The sequence below is a fragment of the Bradysia coprophila genome, unplaced genomic scaffold (genome assembly GCF_014529535.1).
Source record: "Bradysia coprophila strain Holo2 unplaced genomic scaffold, BU_Bcop_v1 contig_70, whole genome shotgun sequence".
Lineage (NCBI taxonomy): Eukaryota > Metazoa > Arthropoda > Insecta > Diptera > Sciaridae > Bradysia > Bradysia coprophila.
This window is the reverse complement of record NW_023503941.1, coordinates 3975644-3998663: the sequence shown is the minus strand read 5'-3', so window position 1 is coordinate 3998663 and position 23020 is coordinate 3975644. Positions and strand designations below refer to the sequence as shown.

Genomic DNA, 23020 nt, shown 5'->3' with positions numbered 1-23020 from the left:
ATAGATTCGCGTACTACACACGTTACCACTGATACTCCCAGGCTCTTTTGACGGAAAAATTCATTCCACGCAAAATCACAGAGAACGACCGAAATTTTGATAGAGATGGAAAACGAAATCTCATTAAAATCCTACACCAACTGTGTTGCTGTTACGTTGTCGACATTGCATTTACAATTTTCGTTTTGTTCATTGTGTGTTTTTCCAATTCTTTTCTTCTTGTTGATGAACAATTCCCGATTTGTTGTTGTCGTTTTGTTATTTTATGGCGACGAGTATTTTCGAATTCCTATGCACCGAATCATCGCACAGCACACACTGCAATTTCCGATTATCACAGTGAAAAAAGAAACACAAAATTCCAAATGACTTTTCAGCTGATATGCGATGAGCAATATGCCAGATGAGTAAAATCAAAACAGTCAGTGCAAAGCTAAATTTATCAATTGAGCACAATAGGCAGAGCCGTTATTCCGTTCTAGTCGAGTATGTCGTTTCATTGACAGTTTTATCGAATTCGAGATATTCGAAGGCGGGTCGATTTGAAGTTTGTTTTCAAGTTCGGGTTTTATGATCACACAGCCAAAAAAACTTTCATCCCATGTAAACCTAGCAGACCGTCCGACTGTACGTCGAAGGTGAAACCGCCCAGTCACATAACAATCTACTTGTTCGAAACATATTTTACTCGCGAAGGAAACGAATTTTAAATAATGCTGGCACTGTCATTGAGGTCAAACGAACTACCGGAGGTGCAGCGAGTAAATACAATTTTGGACGAGAATTTTGGCTAGCTTCATTTGTTCAGTTTGAACTGACAATTTTATCTAACTCGCTATAGTTAGATCGAAGCTGTAAATCAAAATTTGGTTATTTATTTTGCTGAAACAATTCAGTAGTTGATCGAAATTTCGTTCTAAATTTTCGCAAATTTCAATTGAAATTTTATGGTGCAGAAAAGATTAGGGATTTTTAGTAACGAATATGTTGACGTCAGACATCTTACTTTCCGTTCCAGCCCAATGTCATCCTGCGACCTCGGAAAAAATACAAAAGATTTGAACGTTTTACACAGCTTGCATGGCGTGTTTTCAGTCAGACGTGAAATGAAATTTTGACAGAAAATGTATGGAATTTCTGTCACTTTTTTCGCTAACAGTAAATAATGACAGGCAATCCATACATTTTCTGGCAAAATTTCATTTAACAGCTGACTGTATACTTAGCCTTAAACGGCAGAATTCACGTCATAGGTCTTCTATTTCGAAACAAAGCGCATATTGGGACTTTTTAACGCACAGTTTTTGACCTTTGTACATGAAGTCAGCGGTATTTTGTCCGACTGTCAGTTGAATAAATTTAAATTTTTGGTGAAATTATGGCGTGAATTCTTTTGGATTTTTTGTGGCTATTATCAAAAAATATCAAGTCCAAATTGTACAAGAGCACAGGTTCTGACAGCATAGACCTTCTCTCTAACAATGGTAAATATTTTTTTGTATTCTTTTGTAGTAGTGGAATTACTTAAGAGGCATCAGTGCTTTGCTGAAAAGCATACACTGACAGAAAACTAAACAGCGGTCACAGGTAATGTACGTCTCCAGGTAATGTTTTTTCGTTACATTATCTGTGACAGGTAATATTTTTAAAATTAGCTGTGACTGGTAATGTAAAAGCTTCATTTCGACAGTAAATTTGCAATTAAAAAAAAGTTGCACACGTTGGATTCGATCCGGGGACACTCATGCCATGAGTCCAGTGCGTTGTCACTGGGCCATTCAGTACGTGACGTTACATAGTGTTATTGTTAATATAAGCTAAAACATTACCCGTACCAGCTAATGTAGATTACCTACGACAGCTAACATTTGGCAGACACATTATCTGCAGTATTATCACAGGTAATACTTGACAGATAGTCTACTTTCAGAAAGCTTTGGGGTACGACACTAGTCACAGATAATTTATTTCTGTAACATTACCAGTGTCAGCTCAATTTTCGCTACATTACCATCTGCAGGTAATCTGTTTGAAAAGATTATCTGTCACAGGTAACTTGAAAAAATATTTTTTGTCAGTGTACATCAGGGTGATTTTTAAATAATGGATTTTTGTTTACTTTTGATGATATCTTTCCATCAGAATCCTTTTTGAAAAATGTATGACCGCAATTCCGACCACGATAGCATTCAACAGAAAATACATTTTGTTGTAGTTGCAGTTTGACCAGCTCTGAGAAACGTGAGCGGTTTATGAAAATTTCTCTAAACTGCTCACTTTTCTCAGAACTGGTCAAACCAATGAAAGTGTAAAACAGGTATGGTCTATTGTCCGCCCGGAGGACATACAAATTAGATTTTCGTACTTAAACGCACTCATTTTCATATTATTTTGACATAAAATGTGAGTGCGTTTAATACGAATTCGGTGATCGACCATACCTGTTCTCTACTTTCATTGGGTCAAACAACTACAACCAAATGTATTTTCTGTTGAAAGCTAACACATTCGTGGTCAGAATTGCGGTCGTGCATTTTTCAACAAGGATTCTGATCATTCTGATGGAAAGATATCATCAAAAAAGAATATTAGGCTCACAAATGTAGGCTACAATTTTAGCTAAGTACCGGTGTCTCTTAAGAGACATCGATGCTTTGCAAACTTGTAGCCTACATTTAGGCGGGAAAATATTCGTTTTTTGATGATTGGTCTGAACTAAAATATTTTTTTGACAAAGTAAAACCATTAAAGCACGCAAAAATGTGTTACTTTTAAGAGGCACCGGTACTTTGCCGAAAAGCATACATTAGGGCGATTTTGAAATACTGGATTTTAGTTTACTTTTGATGATATCTTTCCACCAAAATCCTTTTTCAAAAATGTACGACCTCAATTCCGACCTCGAATGTGTTAGCTTTCAACAGAAAATACATTTGGTTGTAGCAATTTGACCAGCTCTGAGAACAATGAGCAGTTTATGAAAATTTCATTAAACTGCTAACTTTTCTCAGAGCTGGTCAAACGACTACAACCAAAACTAATTTTTATTTAAAGCTAACAGATTCGTGGTCGGAATTGCGGTCGTACATTTTTCAAAAAGGATTCTGATGAAAAGATATTAACAAAGGTGAAATACAAAACACGCAAATGTAGGCTACAATTTTATCTAAGTGCCGGTGCCTCTTAAAGGCAAATTGGGTTTAGGCGTGATGACTTTTCGTGCTTGGAGCAACCTATACAGATTGTGTAAATTTATGAAATCTGCACAGATTTCTCCGAACTCACAAACCAATTTTTCCTTTAACACATTTTTGAGTGCTTGATTGTACAAAAAAAAGATTTTGGTTCAAAAAAGCGAATATTTTTCCGCCTAAATGTAGGCTATAAATTTGCAAAGGGTCCATTGCTCTTTAGAAAAACACATCCGATTTAATCTAGCCTTAGAAATGACTCCAAAACTGTTAAAATTCCGACGAAAAATCCGTTTCCGCTTCTTCACTAATCAGAGGCCAGTAGACATAAGGAAAGCGAGACTTCGTTAGGCATGCGTGGTAACTTTCCAACCAGAGCCGTAATGTGTGTAAATCTACACAGCAACAAAATTTTGATTCTATGGAATGAAAATAAATTGTTCTCGCAAATCGACGTAGTGTTCGTACTTCTTTTCTTCCGATTTTTGCTGCCCAATTCTTTTGAAGTTCGATTTATATACGATGACGCACAAGTATAGTCCCATAAGAGTGATTTTCCGTTGGTCCAAGGTAAGAGACTGAGGCCATCAGGTTTCTTCCCATCTGGTCTGGAACATCCTGGTGGTTCGAGTAAACAAGGAACTTCTGCTGATTTCAATCCTCGTTGCATTAAGTTGTTGAAGTTTTGATGTCGTGGTAGTGTTCCTGAAGCTTTTGAACAAGATAAACCATGTCTACCGTATTTGTCTACGTTCGATCAACATACACATTTATGAGGCTGTACTATTGGCTAAGCAAGACGTAATGCGATCGCTACTCTAAATTCGGCATTGTTTAAATGTGTACCAAGCTGCGGTGATGGTAAAGCTTGAAGCCAAGCACCCGATTCTTCGGATGAATTTGCCAGCAAACGTGCCTTGTCAATTTCCTCATTAGGCCATGAATGTATTACTTCCAATTTTCGGGTTATTTCAACATTTTCCCATGCACTCTGTAATGGTCGTAACGACTCCTCAGGTAACTCTCCAAACCTCAGACACCACTGTTCTTCAGCCTCAACTTGTACCAAATCGTCTTGTCGATAAGTTTCGTGTAACAATTGATTTAGTAATTGATGAAAGAAAACAAGGTAGAGCTATATCTGAAGCATGTCGTAGTCCGATACCATCTTTCTTAATGGGTAAAGAAGATTCGATCCAGGCCTTTTCTGTGAGATGTAAATTGAAAAGTGATTCTAATGAATTTTTAAGCACCTCGTCGTAATGCTGTAATCCTGAACAATTTTGCGTATGAAGCATGGACTTTTGCGCGGAGGAACGAATTGTTTTTTTTTTTTGACCCACGTAAAAAGAACATTAAACGAGGTGTCGTTATGGAAAACCGAAGGAGACAATATGCACTGTGTGAGGTTATCTGTTTTAGCTTTTCTGTCAGATTCATAAGGTCTTTTGTTTTATTTTCCGAACACAACGTTGATGCCAGGCATGAGCGCCGTCGGAGAAACCTCGGCGGCGGCTAGCCGAAAAAAATTTCTCGGCGGCGGCGAAAAAGTCGGCTTGAGCCGGCTTAAAACGGCTCGGCTGGAGGTTCCTTTTAACTTTTTTTCAAAATAAAAAGGTTTAGATAAATTCATGGAAAATGAACTAGTAAGCACGAAAATGAAATTGTACGGAAAGCGAAAATGTAGGTAGATTACGTTGTTCAAAGTGCAAGTGGAACTGGTCTTGTTACAAGCAAGTCTATAAGTCTAAGGTTCACTAACACGTCAAGTTTTATTGCCTCAAAACTTGAACTAAATGGAAAATCATGCTCCGGTACACTCATTTAACTCATTAAGAAAATGGTTTTCGATAAGAAATCGAAAGCTCACGAAAATCAAGTAAAAATTGAAAAGAAAAAAAAAAATCGAGAAAATTCGCAAAGATCGATAAAGTTTTCTCAAATTTGTGAATTAACTGATTGTGCGCCTTCGGCTCGTTCCGCAAAGGTCATACTTGCCAAAACAACAAACTTAGAAGCGAGGACGTAATATACCATTCTGGAAAATTCATGAAAATTCAAGAAAATTTTCAAAATTTTCTTAATTTTGAAAAAAAAATTCAAAAAGTACTTGAGCTGCTTAGGATCAACAGGAATCTCGGTTTTCAAAATTATTTCACCCATTCACCTTTCGAAATCTTTATTTCATTTTCCAGCCGTTTCAAGCCGGCTTGAGCCGTGTTTTTGGCACCGGCTCGGCTGCGGCGCGGCTTGCTCAAAAATGCTTATTGCGGCTTATTTTCGGCGGCGCTCATGCCTGGTTGATGCTGCTTATGTTAAAGGACTTCCTAAACAGAGTGAGTGCGACTCCAGCTTCAGTAGTGGTGAAACTGTGGAACTTAAAAAATGAATAAAAAAACCCTAAATTTTTGCATTGTCAGCGATTTTCTTTTAATTGAATTTACAATATGAAAAACAATTTTCTGTTTGTTTTAGGTAAATAAAAAAGTAAACTGGCAACATGAATATCATCATCAAAACTGGTAAATATTCATTACACTAAAACATTGAACATTTTTCTCTTCCTGTCACTCTCTCCCTTTCCGTTTCTCTCACATTTTCTCTCAAATTTAATCTTAAATTCTAACTGATTGATAGCAGTTAATTGGAATTGGTACATATCTAAGGTAATAATTTCTGTGTTTCCTTCTTTGAATAATAGAAAAACCGACACTCTCTCAATACTCTCTCTGTCTGTCTCTCTCTCTCTCTCTCTCATTTCCCCGTATTTTTCGATTACACTAAGAAAATACTCTCGTCCAATCGACAAAAGATGATTTTCCTATTTTACACAAAATTACAAATATTTTCCAACAATTTTGCTGGTGTCATGTGTCACGCGAATTAATCTTTTCAACTTTGTTTACTAATTTAAAAAAACGAAAACTCAGTTCTATGTACACGAAAAATAAATATCCTAAGTTTACGATATACAATTAAAAACCCACGACAACGTGTCGAGACGTTCAGTAACAAGTGGAAAACCCCCATCATTATTTGCGGACTTGCAGTGTCACCATATCGATCGAAAATACTCCGAAAATTACGAGATTTTTCACGAATTTTCGAAGAGTTCAGCATATTCTCAACATTTTGCTCGATTTATCAATGGGCCACAATACGAGCTGGACAACCGGCAAACGATGGGAAATTTTTAAGTTTCAACTTACCGTGTAATCTCTACTCAATTTACAATTTGAGTTCGTTTCACCGTCTCGTTGTTCTAGTTTTCTGCGATTTTTAGCGATTGTCTCATTTTCTGAGTCCGATTCCCAATATCAAACGGCTTTTTGATGGCAGTAGGAAAGAGAATAATTGAAAATATTTGCTAACGTCAGTGATTCAGGTCTGAGTATCAGAGAAATGGTCATCAGTTCTTCGCTGAGTACGAAAAGCAAAAGCAAAAATTTTTCAGAGCGATTTTCGATGGCGGTCGGATAAACAGTAAGCTGATTGGTCTCAATGGCCTGACGACAGTTCATTTGTCGCAAAGGAACAAAAATGACTCATGAGTGGGTCGGCAGATGTTTGTTGTCTTCCTTCCGTTGAACTAATGTTACGTGAATTTCGAACGGCGACTAATGGATGTCTCCTGTACTCACTGAATCCGACACTGCCCGAAAGCAACGACTCAATGTCATTTTTTACAAATTTTTTGTTTGAAACAACTGCAACGGAAACTAAAGGTCATCAGAAAATTATCTTCGAAAAATGACTCAAACACTAGTAGTCCTTGAGTCATTCCCCGAAGGCCTTGAAATATCTCACGATAAATGTCTCACGAAATTCGGAGTAACGAAACAAAGATCACGAAATCAATGACACGGTAATAGGCTACGCTTCGAGCAGCCGGTAAATTTTACCAACAAAAATGTGAGTTGAACATTCGGAGTTTGGGTCAAGTGGCTTTGGTAATTCGGAGGAGCTAAATCTCATGCGTCATTTTTCGGAGTGTTCAATAATATGTGAGTGCTGACGTGGCAAGCCCGCATTTTGAAACATTAAAATGAGAGAAATTTGAACTCAAAAAAAATTGGTTTTGTTTTGTTTGCGAAAAAATTACAATCGAAATTACCTAACCCGTCGAGAAACACTACGCCGTCTGCTTCACAGTCTCAATTTTATCCGTTCTCTCGCAATGTTTATCACACAAAATTTGGAAATTTTCATCGCTCAAATTCCATTTTGCTTTCCGCGCACACGGCACATGCGCCACATCACCGCAACCGCGCTTAAAACAACACAACATCGCGCCGTAGTTTTGGCATCCACTGCACCGGTATCGTGTACTGCCCCATACGGCCGCATCCAAACCGACGATTCGCGGTCCAATCAAATAGACACCGTTCGACCAAACGGCACAGTCACCGTGCACCCACACCTCGTACGATGTGTCCGTCGTTTTGGTCATGCCTTCAAATATGTCGACCGCATCGGTGCCACAACTGGATTGTGAATGGATCGATGAGTTTGTTGATGTGGATGGAATTGGTTCGGTGGCCTTGCGTTTGCGTTTCTGTTGGGAAGGAGAAAATGTGAGTGAAATTGTGATGAACCTGCGAACTGAGCCAAGCACCAGAGCCGGATTGTGCCAGAACCGTTCATGATGTCATCTGGTTCTTCAAAGAATGTGACTTCAAGGCAACGCTCAGGCTCCGAACTTCAAGTGGGAGTATAAGGAGTGAAAGGCTTGGAACTCACTAGGTTTGGAAACATTCGAGAAATCTTCTCGCTCGAGGAGTTGCTACGCTCCGAAAGTCCTCAGTCTCTACTAGTCTTAATACTCGAGAGGACATAGCCCACAATTGGTCATACAAGAGCAGTGCAATGCCGTGTAACTACAGAAGATTCTCGAGATACTAAGGACACGCTTGGACAGTAAAGGGTAGCACCAGCAAATAAATTTGAAATAAAAAACTTACGTGTCCGGTTGGAGCTGCTCCACCAACTGCAGTCGCTGGTAACGTTCGCTTTTGGATCGTGTTGGCCTTCGTCTTTTTACTTTTGAACGCATCTTCGGCCGGATCTATTTGGCTGAGTTCGAAGTCCTCGCCGGTCGTCGACAGAATGTACGGCCCGAACAGGTCGCCCAAACCGCATTTGTGCGGTCCCATTTTACAGAACACGCACATCCACGATTTGTCCGTTGTGGACGCATCATATTTCATGCTCAGCGTGCTCACATGTAGGCCACGGATTTTACTGCGATCGTTGTGATTCGGATTGGTGAGCGTCTTCTTCACTTTCGCCTTATTTTCGGCAATTTCCTCGGTGATCGGTGCGTTGACAACGTTTGACGAACCGTCCGTTTTGACGTGGATGAATGGGCCGCGGAATTTCGATGTGGTGTCCGGTGTTTCCTCTTTGATTTTCGTTTTCTTATTATTGTCCGTAGCACCGGTGCTGCAGTTGCCCTTGACGGGTTTGCTGTTGGCCTTCTTTCCTTTTCCCTTTTTTGTTTTCGTTTTTGGCAGTCTTTTCGTGGGCTTTTTAGCTTTGTGATCCGTTTCATCGGAGGCGGCGGAAGAGGTGGTCGCCGTGTTCTTGTTCAATTTCGGTCTTCCCTTTTTCTTCTTCTCCATTTTGGGAATGATCGCTTCCAGTGAACCAAGACTTTCGATGGCCACGCGCAACTCTTTGCAACCTTCCAGTTTTGTGCTCTTCACTTTCGTTCGATCGACGTCGTCCTCAATCCCGGCGAACATTTCTTCCAGCTTTATCTCGACATCGACGAACCGTTGATCCTTCTGATCAACCGGCTGTGCTGACGCTTCCTTTGCATCGGTAACGTCTTTCGAAGGGCCATTTTCCAACGTCGGAACATTCGAGCTCGTTGGCACGGGCGTCGACTGACCATTTTTCGGATTAAATTCGGGACTTGCTATCATCGCCGCTATCTTGTCAATGGTCTCACAATCGGCATCGACGTCCAATTTTCGTTTACCCGGCCGTCGTTGATTGGATGAATTGCTACCGTTGCTATTATTGTCTTGACTCATCTCATTAGGACTGCTCAGTCGACTGACAGATCTACGCTTTCTCGTCACCGGTGAGGAAAACTCCACCGATCGACTGTCGGTAGCCGAGGAGCTACCATCCCTTGCTCCATCATTAGTAACATTAGTATCTGCATTAGTAACACTGTGCGACGACTCCAACGATGCACGCGGTGGTCCAGCCAATTGTTTTTCACATTCACTGCTCACCGTTGCACTCGATTCAGTTCCAACTTTCGAACCGTTATTCATCACATTCGGTACAGTGTCCGCTAGCCTAGCATCGATCGGCAATTCGTTGGTTGTGGAAGTGTCCGAATGTTTGTTAGTCTTAACCCCACCATCGTCGTCATCGGTGCCGTTGTCATTGTTCGACAACCGGCACGTTTTGTTCGGTTTTCTGCGTCGACGTTTTTTGCCAGCATTCGAGTCCACACTGTCGTCGTTCGACGTAGTCGCTTGGCTGTCTCTCGATGTATTATGACTATTTGAGGTATTGGCGTGATTGGACGATGGAAGTTCGCCCAGTCGTTGAGCACTGGTGTTATTGTTTATGGATGAGTTAGGAGGTAGGCCGGCCAATATGGAAGCGGCTGGATTTAGTAAAAGTGATGATTCCGTCGTTGCATCTGAAAGAGGAAAGAGTAAGAATGAATCATCGGTTACGCACAACAACGACAGCAAGTGATGGGCTGGAAGCGTAAGTAGTGCAACCGGTTCACATCGCTGCCATTCACTTACTTCGCTCGATGAGTTCCTGGAAATTTTTCAGTATTTTCTCCTTGATCAGTTCGATTGGTTCATTGTGAGGTGTCGATGACTGCGGGCGAAACAAAGGGAAAAAAAATTCAAAATTTTTGCAATTCATCAATTACCAAACGGTCTGCATTACATTCCAGCCACTGTTCTTGGTCGCATCGTTCAGATGATGAGCCACAAATAAGCCGGTTGTGAGATTAGACGGTGTCACTGCATCCGAACCGGTCAACTTTTCACTGCCATTGTTGGCAATTTTGTCGGTGGTGCCATTGCTCATAACGTCTTTCACGCTATTCGGACTTGGAAGAGCGGTCGAACTGGAAATTCGGATTGTTCGTCAGTGGAGGGGCACACGAAAAACTAAAAACTAAAAATTGAAACGGTGCGCAACGTACCTGTTCAACATTGACTTTGACGAGTATGGTGACGGAAATTCCAATGGAGCCGTGTCCGACACCGCAGTATTATTGACATTATGTGGTGACGGCGTTGAATTATGTCTATGATGTGCTGGAAAGCTCAGATCTACAGTTCCGAACGCATTAGCCACGGGCGGTCGTACAAACGGATTCAGATCCAACGGCTGTGGAGTAAACGAAATTAGTTTCAAATCGATCGAACAACCGGACCTCATTGCAACCGGAGTACCGACCGTTTTGTGCTGCGTGCTCATGTAATTGAGAAACGCCGCGTCCGACTGATGCCAGTTCAACGGGGACGATCGCAATATCGAATCGTTCATGTGGACGTGAGCGAGTTGCGGTTGTCGGGGAATGAATGGCACTTGCAAATTGAACGATGCATTCGGTTGGCCCAATCGATTGTGCGGATTATGGCCGGACATTGCAACAGTGTGGTTTCGGTTGGCAGGAAATTGTGTTCCGAAATGTTTGCCGTTTCGCGTCAGCTGTTCAGTGTCGGTTGATTCACATATTTTCACTCGAATGGAAGTTTAGTGTCTGCGTAGCTGATGTGTACGGTCCATCGGATTTGTAAACACTTTCGAAAAAACGGTTCGCCGCGCGTAAACTGCCTGCCCAACAGAATCGAAGTAGACACACACGGCAGTGTCCTTTTCTTTCTTCTTTCTTTTTCCAATTTCAAAACAACGGTAGTCGACTCAGGTGTTTTTCATTTACCACTAAACATCAATCGTCCGAAAACATCGGTTAAAAACTACACTCAACCCGAACCACTTCAATGCCAAACGTTCCGGTGAGAGGAAAAAAAAATAACAAAAAATCGATCTTTTCCTTCGGATGGACAAATTTCGTGCACAATTGTTCACTCAGCGACTTGTCGGTAACTTTCCACATATAATTATCACTAATGTCCCAATATTTATCACAAGACGCTGGTATTCCGATTGATCATGCTGTGTGTGGTTAGTATTTGGATTATGTGCGGGGTCGGGGTGTGATTACTGACTTTTTTAAGCGACTTTGAAACAATTTCTAAAATGATTTTAACATCAGTTATTGGAATGCCAAAAAAATCATCATGGCGTCGAACGTGCGATAAAGCAGATTCAAGTTCAACAGATTTTTTTGGGTGGGACTAAAGGTGTTCGTTCAATTTTCACTTTTTATAATTTCTCTGATGAGTCCTCCATCGATGATGAGTTAGATGATATGGTAATTTGGTATGTTGTCTAATAACCCTGCCACAAAATACAAGGTTCTGACAGAACAGGTTAAGACAACTCTGAGTTGATCACGAAGGCGGTGACACACAAGTTGTGTGACACAACCTGCGTTTATATGAAAAATACAACTTGACAAAAACAAAATTCTGAATTTTCCAAAAAAAAAATATTTTCTCCAAGTTGATTTCGCAAACTATCTGCAGTGAGTGCGTTTATAAAATTCGGTGTCACCCGCCTTCGTGGTTGTCTTAACCTGATCTTTCAGAAATTTGGTCTTCACGTCAGGCATGAGCGCCGCCGAAAATAAGCCGCCGATCAAGCCGCCGCCGGCCATTTTTGAGCAAGCCGCGTCGCAGCCGAGCCGGTGCCAAAAACACGGCTCAAGCCGGCTTGAAACGGCTGGAAAATGAAATAAAGATTTCGAAAGGTGAATGGGTGAAATAATTTTGAAAACCGAGATTCCTGTTGATCCTAAGCAGCTCAAGTACTTTTTGAATTTTTTTTTTTCAAAATTAAGAAAAATAAAACACCATTACAGTTTTTTCGGTCAACCATATCTATTTTCACGAGTCTAGCTTCATTTTATATGATTTTGGTGGAAAATCTAAGTTTTCGGTTCGGTCTATACCGAACCGAAATCATCGGTTTTTCGGATAACCGACTCATCTCTGCTTGGAACTAGTATAGTTCGTTAATTAAGATGGTAAAGCGGTAATTATATAAGGACGCGATGCGAATATTCGCGTGCTACAAATGCATGCATTTACATATATCACTTGACACTATAGGTCCTGTAGGTTTGTTCCAATTGCACTTCGAACTGTCAAATTTCATCGACAGAATGCTACTTAACCTCAACTTTTAGGTTGACGAAAATTGTAACGACAAATTTACGAAGAAATTTGTTGACGTTTAGGTTATGTTAACATGTTGTCAAAGTTCGGGATTACAGTTATTTGGAACAAACCTATGCCTTTTTTGTCGAAATTTGAGCTGCCGTTATAATTTCGATTGACAGATGAAAAATGTCGGTCTGTTGTGGAAAAGGATGTTTTAATAATTTGTATAACAACAAAACAGTGAGGTTATATAGATTTCCGAAATATTGTCGTTTCACTTCAAAATTATACTTTCAAGGTGAAATTATTGACATTGCTTGTTATGTTCCAAACATTTTTCATATTTTGACAATCTACTTTTTTGCAAAATGAAATCTTTTAGTTGTCTGTATGGATGAAATTTGACATTTTATAAGGCCTTGCAATAAACATGTAGCGGTAAAAAATACAAATTTTATTTTTCTTAGAATTCGCTGTTGTGACATTCGCCTCAAAATCCACCCTTCTAGGTTTGTTCAATCGCACGGTAAAAACGATTTTTGACAAGCCGAAAACGAATGAGGTGCGGGAAAACAGGAAAAGTAGGAAAATTTGCAGCTTTTCATACTTTCTCGCCAATAGCTACTAACTGTTGTATGTACAAAACCGATTATCTTAATAATTAAATATTTTGTCTCATCTTATCAACACCTTTCATTTGACATATCGCATACCTTTCTCAAGGCAAAACATCCAGAGATATGCTTGAAAAACTAGTGCAAAACAGGTAAAAGACGCTATTGTGCTTTCATTCTCGCCAATAGCTACTGATCGGTCAGCCAGATTTTCCTAGAACTGAAATATTTCTGATTCGACTCGTCGATACCTTTCATTTGACAGATCGCACACTATTTTTGATATTCGTATTTTAGGAAAATCGGATGGTCGATCAGCAGCTACAGCGTGTTGCGTGTTTTACTTGACATCTTAAATAACCTTCGAACAGACCTGCAGCTATGGTTGGTAAGGCAAATTATAAACAAAACCCTGAATCTGAGGTATCATCCACTTTTCCGTCAGAAATGTTTTACCAATGAATGGTGAGCACAAAGTGATCGGGCTACGGACCTTAAACTGACAATATCGGTTTTTTTTAAACCAATAATTCGTTTCCTTTCGATCAGAGAAATGATAACAGCCAGTGAAGCGGCAGCAACGCCCTCTGTTATCATTTCTCTGCTTTCGATGAATAGGATTTTGGCTCGACGTCTCGATATAGGTTTCTTCCATCGTACGGTAAAAACGAATTTTGACAGGCCGAAAACAACTGACCGTCATCCACAGAAGCAAACATAACCGCAACTTAAACAAATTTGTTCGTTAAATCTTCAAAGTGAGTTTGTGGTGGCTTCTCTGTGGATGACGATTGACATTTTGAACGACCTTGGAAGAAACCTATTTCTCTATAAAAGAAATTAAGATTTGACGTGCAAATATTGATTCTATTTATGACCTTGATTTTGGATTTAACATAAAACGTTTTGTTAGGTGAACATTTACCGAATAACCACTTGAATGTTTCGTTGAAGATTTTCGCGAAGTCCTCGAACCCAAAGAAGCCAACTGTTTGTCCAATACCCTCTCTAGCAACCAAACTATAAAAAATAAGGTGGTAAACATTGACAGTGTGCGCTGTCACAGAAAATTTTACACTTTTAAAAATAAATTAAATGAAGTATGAGCAGCGATGACCTTTTTTGTGTTGAAAATATTACGTCTACTGTCACCGTTTTGGTGTTCGAAAGTCAATAATTTGTGATTGTGATGTCTTTTTTTGTGTGTTGCTCCGTCAGTTTGGTGTGCAAAAATGAAAGAAAGTTTAAAATTTGTCTTTTTCGTGTGACGTCGATATTGCTTTAAAAAAAAGCGCGGCGCGGTAACTCCATTACAAAAAAAGTCAGTGTCAAATTTGTCAAAATAAGGTGGTATTTTGACTGCGTCAAAACGAAGTTTGGTTGCTAGAGAGGGTATTGGTTTGTCCGAAATTTTATATTGAAACAATGAACTTGCGAGTCTTGACTTTGTTCCAAATAATTTCGCAAATGAAAACAATTATGCTTGAAATCCAACCACACCAAACAACAGTTGGTATCGAAAATTTCCCCATGTCCGACTGTGGTTCGGCCCTATATTGATTACTGAGAATTCTTTCCAACATTATTTTCATCACACTTTTAGTGTTTTCTCTCATCCATTTGTCGATCAATCCTGCACCATTCAACCAGTGGATTATGTTGTTTATTTGCTCAATGAATGGGTATTCGGAACTGATTTTGAACGATACCAGCTGATAACCGATAAAGCTTTCACTCAACAAATGATACGCTTTCAAGCCTAGTAGCTTCTGTGCTGCTATATATACTGGCGCCTCATCATCGTACACGAGAAAGGCTTTGGAACTGTTGAACGTCTGTATTTCGTTTCTTAGTTGCGGCAGAGTTGTCCCTTGAACTTTGTCACTCCAACCACCATGCTTGGTAATGTCTTCCAAAATTTTAATAGTTTTTTCTTCCCATTCGATTTCATTGACCACAATCGGAATTGAGGCCTTGTACAGATCTGGAATTGTTTGGATTTGTGGCTGATAAATTGGTGTTGTAAGGTAGCTCTTCAAGAGCGACAGAATGCCGTTCATGACAATTAATCCTGTGAAAGTCAATGGCACAATTACGAATACGTCCGCCCGATGAAGATTTCCATATCGGATGGATCTGTTATCGTTGATCAAGAGATTTACTACGTCGGTAATGCATTGGAAAAGTAAAATTTTGTCTTGCTGCAAATGGCGGGACACGATTAATAGAAGCGATGACGTTGCAATCACAATGATCGTGAAAACGAAGAGTTGCGCCCACGTTCCATTTTGTAGATATGTCCCGAAATCGGAATAAGGTTTGGCGTGGGGAACTATCAGTAGCAACGTTGACTCTCGGATTGGGTAAAGGTAATATGCTTGCGAATAGTTCGCTATAAGCGCTTCGTTAAATGCAAGGTCTTTGTTTATAATTTCGGTTTGATCTAATTCTTCCTGGCCATGATATATTCTTGTCATTGACGCATTGAGTATATCAAGGACTGTGTTCCAAAAATCCGTCTCAATAAAAATCGTCTTTCCGTTGAACACTTGAAATTGAATTGGATGCTTGCGATAGTTGGGTACTTTATCGGGAAAATAGTCCCGTAGCGACTCCATTCTTGTCACATTAAGCAAGTGAAATGTTCCCACGGAATCGTACTTGAAGACGTTGAATGAGGGCTCACCATCCTCACCACGAAAGTGAAAGGCGCAAAAAATGTTCACAATACCAGCACTCCAACTCCAGCGGAACCATTGCTCCACGATGTCCAGGGATCTGATGTAGTGTGCGAAAAATACGCCAATTTTCACATTGACGTAAATGGAGCGAACGACTTTAACCTGTGCCACTAGTTGCGAGTCATTTTCAAATTTTGATGGGTCCACTACAACAACCAGCAAGGGATCGTTGCTGATTTTCGTCTTTATAGTTGTAATGTTAGAATTGCGAGCGTCTCCGTCGCCGTCAAATGTATAAACCGTTTGAGGCGTAAAGCTCGCTAGCGTGGTGTTGCAATTGGATGACGACATTGGAAGCCAACTATTGAGTTCGGTTGCCGTGTCCATGAAGATAATGTGATGATCGAAATGAAAAAACTCATTCAATCGTTGAGTTAGACGTACAGCATCCGAACACTGATGACACAGCTGGATTCTCAACATAATGATCGTTGTAACTGTTATGCAATTCATTTTTGCTGATGGCGAAACTCGTTAAACATCAGACTATGGAGAGATGTTTCAAATCACTATAACAGCAACTACCATGAAACGAATATTGTTTCATATTGACTGTGACTACTGCGTTTACAACCTACGGCTTGAAAATTAAAAGGCGTCGTTCATGAAAAACGTTCGCTTTTCATGAATGGAGGTGTCGGTAACACAATATTGACACAGTTCACCAGAAATGAAAATAGATGGCACTGCGCCGGTCCAGCGGCAAAGCTATCTGTAATCATTTCTCTATCGTGGCATGTAAAACTATTGTCGTCGTGTGAACAAGTATAAGCAAGTTTTGCTCGTATGAGTGGATCAGCTGACAAACAGCAATTTCCCATTGAAATTTCACTCTCGATCTACTGTAGCTAGAGGCTCTAGAAAAAAAACTGGGGAAAAGAAGCCGACATACTTTATGAACGCCACAAACTACGTGAATACAACATCAAACAAATTGTTCCCTTCTTGTCGGTTGATTATTGAATGAAGCCCAAGAGAGCCGTTCACACTATTTACAGTCAACGCAACGAAATCGATGGGTGGGGGTTTATAGTTTGTTGAATTGATTAACATATGATGGTTATCAGAAGCACGAAAGTGCGGTCGACTGAACATAGTATGGTTGGTAGCATTGCATACTAGACTAGACTATACTGATGATAATGAAAATCGGATGAATTTTATAAGAAAACATATGCTACGCGGACCCGCACGAGATCGTTTTGAGAGTCAAATTTAATAAATTCCTTTAGAAACAGGATTACAGTCGACGATACCTTTGAAACAAACAAATATCTGTGAAAATGAGTCAATGTTTACTTCGGAAATTCGGCCGAGTGCCAAATATGCACTCACTCCAAGGCACCTTGTTCACTATCCGATCAACCGAATTTCATTGACTTTGTTCACGGCAGAGTAAAAAAAACCAGGCAGGAGCGGTTCATTTTCAAACGTCAAATAAGGGACCTAATACACTGTATGAAAATGAACTCAAATGAACACTGACATAAGTTGAAAAATTTAATTCGCAAAAAACATAGGGCTACTAGATTATTCAGGTCCCTAGTCAAACAAGCGCTCCTGCCTGGTTAACTTTACTCTGTCGTGCTTTGTTTCCCTGATTCGTATGATCAATACCTATCTACTAAAGTGAAAGTCGACAAAATCCGTTCAAATTCGGCCGACCGAATGCAAATGAATTCTTGGTGAACTGTATCGTTTTCACCATACGATGGAACAAACCTATTTTTCGATAGGTACCTGCATAGCACTGAACCAAGCACTAGAACAGATTTTTTAACGGAAATTTTGTGTGTCCAAAATATAGTACACCGGCAATTCTGATCTTTTATAAGGACAACATTGCAGGGTTGTATACGCAGGGCCCTCTTGGAAAATCTGTTCTACCGATTGGTTGCAGATGCTGTGGTATCTGTGAATTTTGACAAGTATGCCAAGACCTGTCAAAATATTCACAGTGAAGTGAATACTGTGGGCACTCTAAATATCCGTAGATATCTTCCATAAGTGATTGAGAGGCTTGCGCTAAAGTCCCAGGAAAGAACAGGATAAGACAACTCTGAGTTGATCACAAAGGCGGTGACACACAATGGCTGCGAAATTTATATGTAAAATGGAACTTAACAAAAACAAAATTCTGAATTTTCGAGAAAAATATTTTCTTTAAGTTGATTTCTCACACAATCTGTTTATAAAATTTAGTGTCAACCGCCTTAGTGGTTGTCTTAACATGTTTTTTTCAGAACTTTGCTAAAGTCTACCCAAAATTGCCCATCTTTGAACTAAGCCTTTCTTCTGACATTGGTTTACTAAAGTTATTGTGCAGACAGACTGGCATTTTTATCTTGATGATTTGGCATCTCTGGACAACCACAATAAGTTTCTCCTTATGTAGGGAGTCGAACCTGACGCGTTACAAACGTATGCGTGAACATATAAGACACCAGTACTTCGTGCGGGTCGAAAAACTACTCGTACTGTCCAACGAAATTTCCTAATGAATTCCATTAATGTCTCTCTTATGAGTGCTGAAAATTTATGCAGAGCGCTGACAAAGTAACAAAACCTACTCGTAATGTCATACAAAATTTACTAATGATGTCCATTAACGTCTCATATGAGAATTTATGTTTACGTTTAATGCTACAAAGCCACAAATACGTCTCTCTGAGAAGTAACTAAAATAGTACATTTTGTCACGAGTGATGAAAAGTTGAACTTTTCAGTACTAGTCGTAACCTTGTCCTAACGAGGCGAAGCCGATCGAGTATGCAACGATGGTTGCTTCGTTTCGTTAGGGGAAGCTTACGTCTAGTCTAAAAAAGTTCCACTTTACATCACATGCGACAAAAAAATAATATTTCGTTTTAATATTATGGGAGTACTAAATGAGAAATGAATTAATAGAAAATTTATGTTTTCGTAAAACGCATTGCGAACGTATTCAAATTTAACAGTATTAAAAACTTTGTATTGCGAACTGTCATTGCATTGAAATAAATAAGATCGTAATACGAACCTTGAGGTTTGTGTCCAGGGTCTTCGTAACGAAATAGTTCTCCTGCCTTTCAATAATCCTTTTGTTTTCTATTTTTCTATTTCTTTAAATTAAATTGTGTTACTTAAAATCAAGTTTAGAGTTTTATTTCGAGAAGATAACGTTCCGATTTTCTCTGACTAACTGAAACGATTTAGCGGGTACTTCCCGGACATGCCACCACTAAATTTCAATAGATCGTGAGGCCAGCTACACCATAAAAATGGAATTGAGGCTGGGAAGCTGTTTTTTGACCATTTCCTTGACAAAAGTTTTTAAGTGATTTTTCCGATTCTGATGGCCCTGCCACAATCATACACAGACGTTACACATCATATTTTCAATATTTCTGAAAAATAATTTTTAATTTTCTTGCATAAGGTGGTTAATAGTTGAATAGTTGAAGCCTATTAATTGGTTTGATGAAAAAATCTAAAATCAAAAATATTACCCAAAATGTGATTTGCGCTCTTTTTCCACATAGGGCATAGAGTATCAAGTTTGCAACAAACCATTATCTTTTAAAGTGACGAACGATTGCATAGAAGATTGTCGTCTATCTCTATCAACTGTCAAACTAATATAAATAAAATCGTGAAGTGTTGCCAACAGAAGTTAAATTGATTACAAATCACATGAAATTCTTAACAAATTTCGATCGTTAATTTGAAAATATGTTTTTCATACCTAGACAGAGAGATGCTAATACGACCAAAGTATATAAACACCGAAGGTAGCGCAGATCCGCAAAAACACGCGGATCTCTACTTTCGGGTGAAAATAATTTTCATAATGTTAGACACAAGTAAAATCGATATAGAGTTGCAAATATGACGGCTGGGACGCCGTTTCGACGGATAGAGGTAATATGTCGACCATTTCTGAAAAAAATTGAACCGTATGCGACCAGCTGTCAAATTGAAAAGTACATAACCACAGATTTTTTTAAGTACTTCCAGCATCACCAATTTTAATGAAATAAATTGCTAACATGATCCTTGTAGGATCAGAATGAACGTCAGACCATTTATTCAATATTCGTACATAATTTCCGAATTAAAAAATACAATTTTGGAGAGCAATTTTTAAATGCGTTTATCTCAGATAATAAGAAAGTAGCTTGCAAATAAATTCTTTGCATTAATGTTGAAACCGATGCAAAAGTATTCCCATATTCTGTTTCTCGAATCATTGTTGTCAAAAATTAGTTATTTTGTAAACAACCGACCAATTTTGAAAATAGTCAGCCACTTTTGACATTTCATTCGTTTTATGAAAAATCCCCAGATATTACCTCTATCCGTCGAAACGGCGTCCCAGCCGTTGTATTAGCATCTATCTGAAAATCGAGTAAAATTCACTTTGTTAGGTTGCATCTCAATACTCAACACAGAAAATTCTATACTGAGCAACGCAGTTCTGACAACATTATTACGCCAAACATCACAGATGCAACATTATACATTTTATATCATATATTCACCCGAAAGTCGGGATCCGTATTTCTTGCTGAGGGTCTGCGGTACCTTCAGTGTTTATATACTTTGAATATGACGACTGGGACGTCGTTTCGATGGATAGTGGGAATATGTCCAATGACAGCTGGTTTTTTGAAAGATAGTTAATAGTTATTTAGGTATCGATAGAGGAGGCTGAAAGAGTTACGTATTAAGTTTGCCTACTGGGGACGAAAGTTGAAAATTGTAAGCCCTTTTGGCTTACATTTTTCTGTCACTTTCGGCCCGTGGGTTTACATTTTTTTCTTTCGTCCCGCAGTAGGGACCATTTAAATACATTTTCTCCACCAAATTCAAAATCATGAGACATATTCCCTCTATCCGTCGAAACGACCCAGTCGTCATATTCAAAGTATATAAACACTAAAGGTACCGCAGATCCGCAAAAACACGCGGATCCCCACTTTCGGGTGAATATAATTTTCATAACGTTGGACACAAGTAAAATCGAGTAAATTCACTTTGTTAGGTTCTCAATACTCAACAGAGAAAGTTTTATACTGAGCAACGCAGTTCTGACAACATTATTACGCCAAACATCACATATGCAACATTATAAATCTTATATTCACCCGAAAGTCGGGATCCGTATTTCTTGCTATTCCCTGAGGGTCTGCGGTATCTTCAGTGTTTATATACTTTGGTCATATTAGCAACTCTCTGACCTTGGACCAAAAAAGTGTGACTTCGTAGCACTTTTTCTCCGTCCAATATGAAAAATACTATTCGTATTCGTACCACGGACTAAAAGTCTTTTTTAGCGTATTCGATTCCAGAACTCGCCTTCGGCTCTTTGTGGCAACCTTTCACACGCTAAAAAAATAAAAAAGACTTTTAGTCCTAGGAACGAAATGTACTATTTTCGGAAGAAACGCGTTTATTTAAAAGTGTCTGCGTTTCCGGTAAAAATGTTTAGTTTTTTAGTGTTGACTAATTATAAGCTTTGTGAGACAATGAAATCAGCAAATTCATAGAAATAATCAAAGCCGCAGAGGCCATAGCAGTGCCGAGAACATCGTCAAGGTTTCAGAAAACAAAAATTTCGAAAGAAACGATCGAACTCATCAGAAGCAGGAACGACATAAGAAGACAAAAGCAGAGATGCAACGATGTTCAACTGAGACAAGCCTTCAACAGTCTTATTAACGCACAGAATAGACGAATCGATCAAATGGTCTCTACGGATTATAACAACGACTGGAATAAGCCTCTACGCCAACTCAAACCAGGTGACAAAAAAATTTGGTCGGTAACGAAAAGAATGATGAACAAGAGTCCAAATCAAGTTGACATCCTACAAGTTGACAATCGATACATCACATCAGCATCTGACGTATCGTCAGCACTGGCGGACCAATTTCATAAAAACCATTTACTCACCATTGGGTACAGACATGCCATTGACAAACAAGTGGAAAATTCGGTAAGACGAATCAATCAGATATGCCCGTCGACTGTGTCTAGCAGAGATAATCACATCAACGCTGCTGCTATTCAGAAAATCGTGTCCAAATTGAAAATTCGAAAAGCACCGGGGATCGATGGAATCACTAACATTTTACTGAAAAAATTACCAGGGCGTGCCCTTGAGGTGTTGGCTAACATTGTGAATGTGTGTACTGATCTCTGCTATTTCCCGAATCGTTTTAAGATAGCCAGGGTGATCCCACTATTGAAACAAGGAAAAGACAGCAAATGTGTGGCCAGTTATCGTCCCATAAGCTTACTAAGTTCATTGGGAAAAATCTTCGAAAGAATTATTTTCGTAGAACTGAACAACTTCGTGACAGACAAAGCAATAATCAAAAACGAACAATTTGGTTTCCGAGAACAACATTCCACTGTGCACCAAATCAAACGAATCGTCAACATGATCAAGGAAAACAAAAATCGGAAAAGGTCGACTGGGATGGTGTTGATCGATATAGAAAAAGCTTTTGATTCCGTGTGGCACGACGGATTGATTTATAAATTGGAAAAGATCGGCACACCAACACATTTAATCAAATTAATAGATTCGTTCCTGAAGAACCGGAAATTTATTGTTAACGTCCGAGGAGAGGAATCAACACCAAGAGATATACCGGCAGGATTAGCCCAAGGATCTATCTTATCCCCCTTACTCTACGCCATATATACTTCTGACTTCAAGATTCCTAAAGACTGTGAAGTGGGACTATATGCTGACGATACGGCCATCCTGTCAGAAGCCAAGCAGTCTAACACCATCATAAAGCGACTGGAAAAAGCGCTTTACCGGATCAATGCATATTTTACTAAATGGAGAATCAAGATCAATGCCGACAAAACCCAAGCCATCATCTTCAAATTCAACAAAGCAAGACGAAGAAATCCGTCAATACCGCTGACGTTCAACGGCACAATCATCAGTCTGGAGAGAGAAGTTACGTACTTGGGAGTAGCCTTGGACGACAGACTCACGTTTAACGGTCACATCGAAAAATGTAGAACCAAAGCACTGAAATGCTTCAGCGCAATCTACCCGTTACTGCACAGCCGATCAAAACTTTCACAAGCAAACAAATTAATCCTGTACAAGACAATGATTCGACCAAAGATCACATATGCTGCACCGGTTTGGATCTCGACTAACGAAACCAACATCAACAATCTCCAACGGA

The 23020-nt window shown here is 39.4% G+C and overlaps 1 protein-coding gene across 2 annotated transcripts; it reads right to left on the bottom strand.

Annotated features, from left to right (window-relative positions):
• Positions 1 to 6883: 6883 nt before the first annotated feature.
• LOC119083774 (uncharacterized protein CG5098) lies at positions 6884 to 11488 on the bottom strand. Of its 2 annotated transcripts, none has more exons than XM_037193559.1 (6): positions 10638 to 11488; positions 10381 to 10568; positions 10119 to 10302; positions 9968 to 10046; positions 8153 to 9855; positions 6884 to 7746 (listed from the first exon to the last, which is right to left on the bottom strand). In XM_037193559.1, exons 1-6 carry the CDS (start codon positions 10827 to 10829, stop codon positions 7324 to 7326), a joined length of 2769 nt encoding a protein of 922 aa, XP_037049454.1. In that variant the 5' UTR covers positions 10830 to 11488; the 3' UTR covers positions 6884 to 7323. The 2 variants fall into 2 exon arrangements, with proteins under 2 accessions (XP_037049454.1, XP_037049455.1); XM_037193560.1 differs by having other exon boundaries at positions 9968 to 10047; positions 10123 to 10302.
• Positions 11489 to 23020: the final 11532 nt, after the last annotated feature.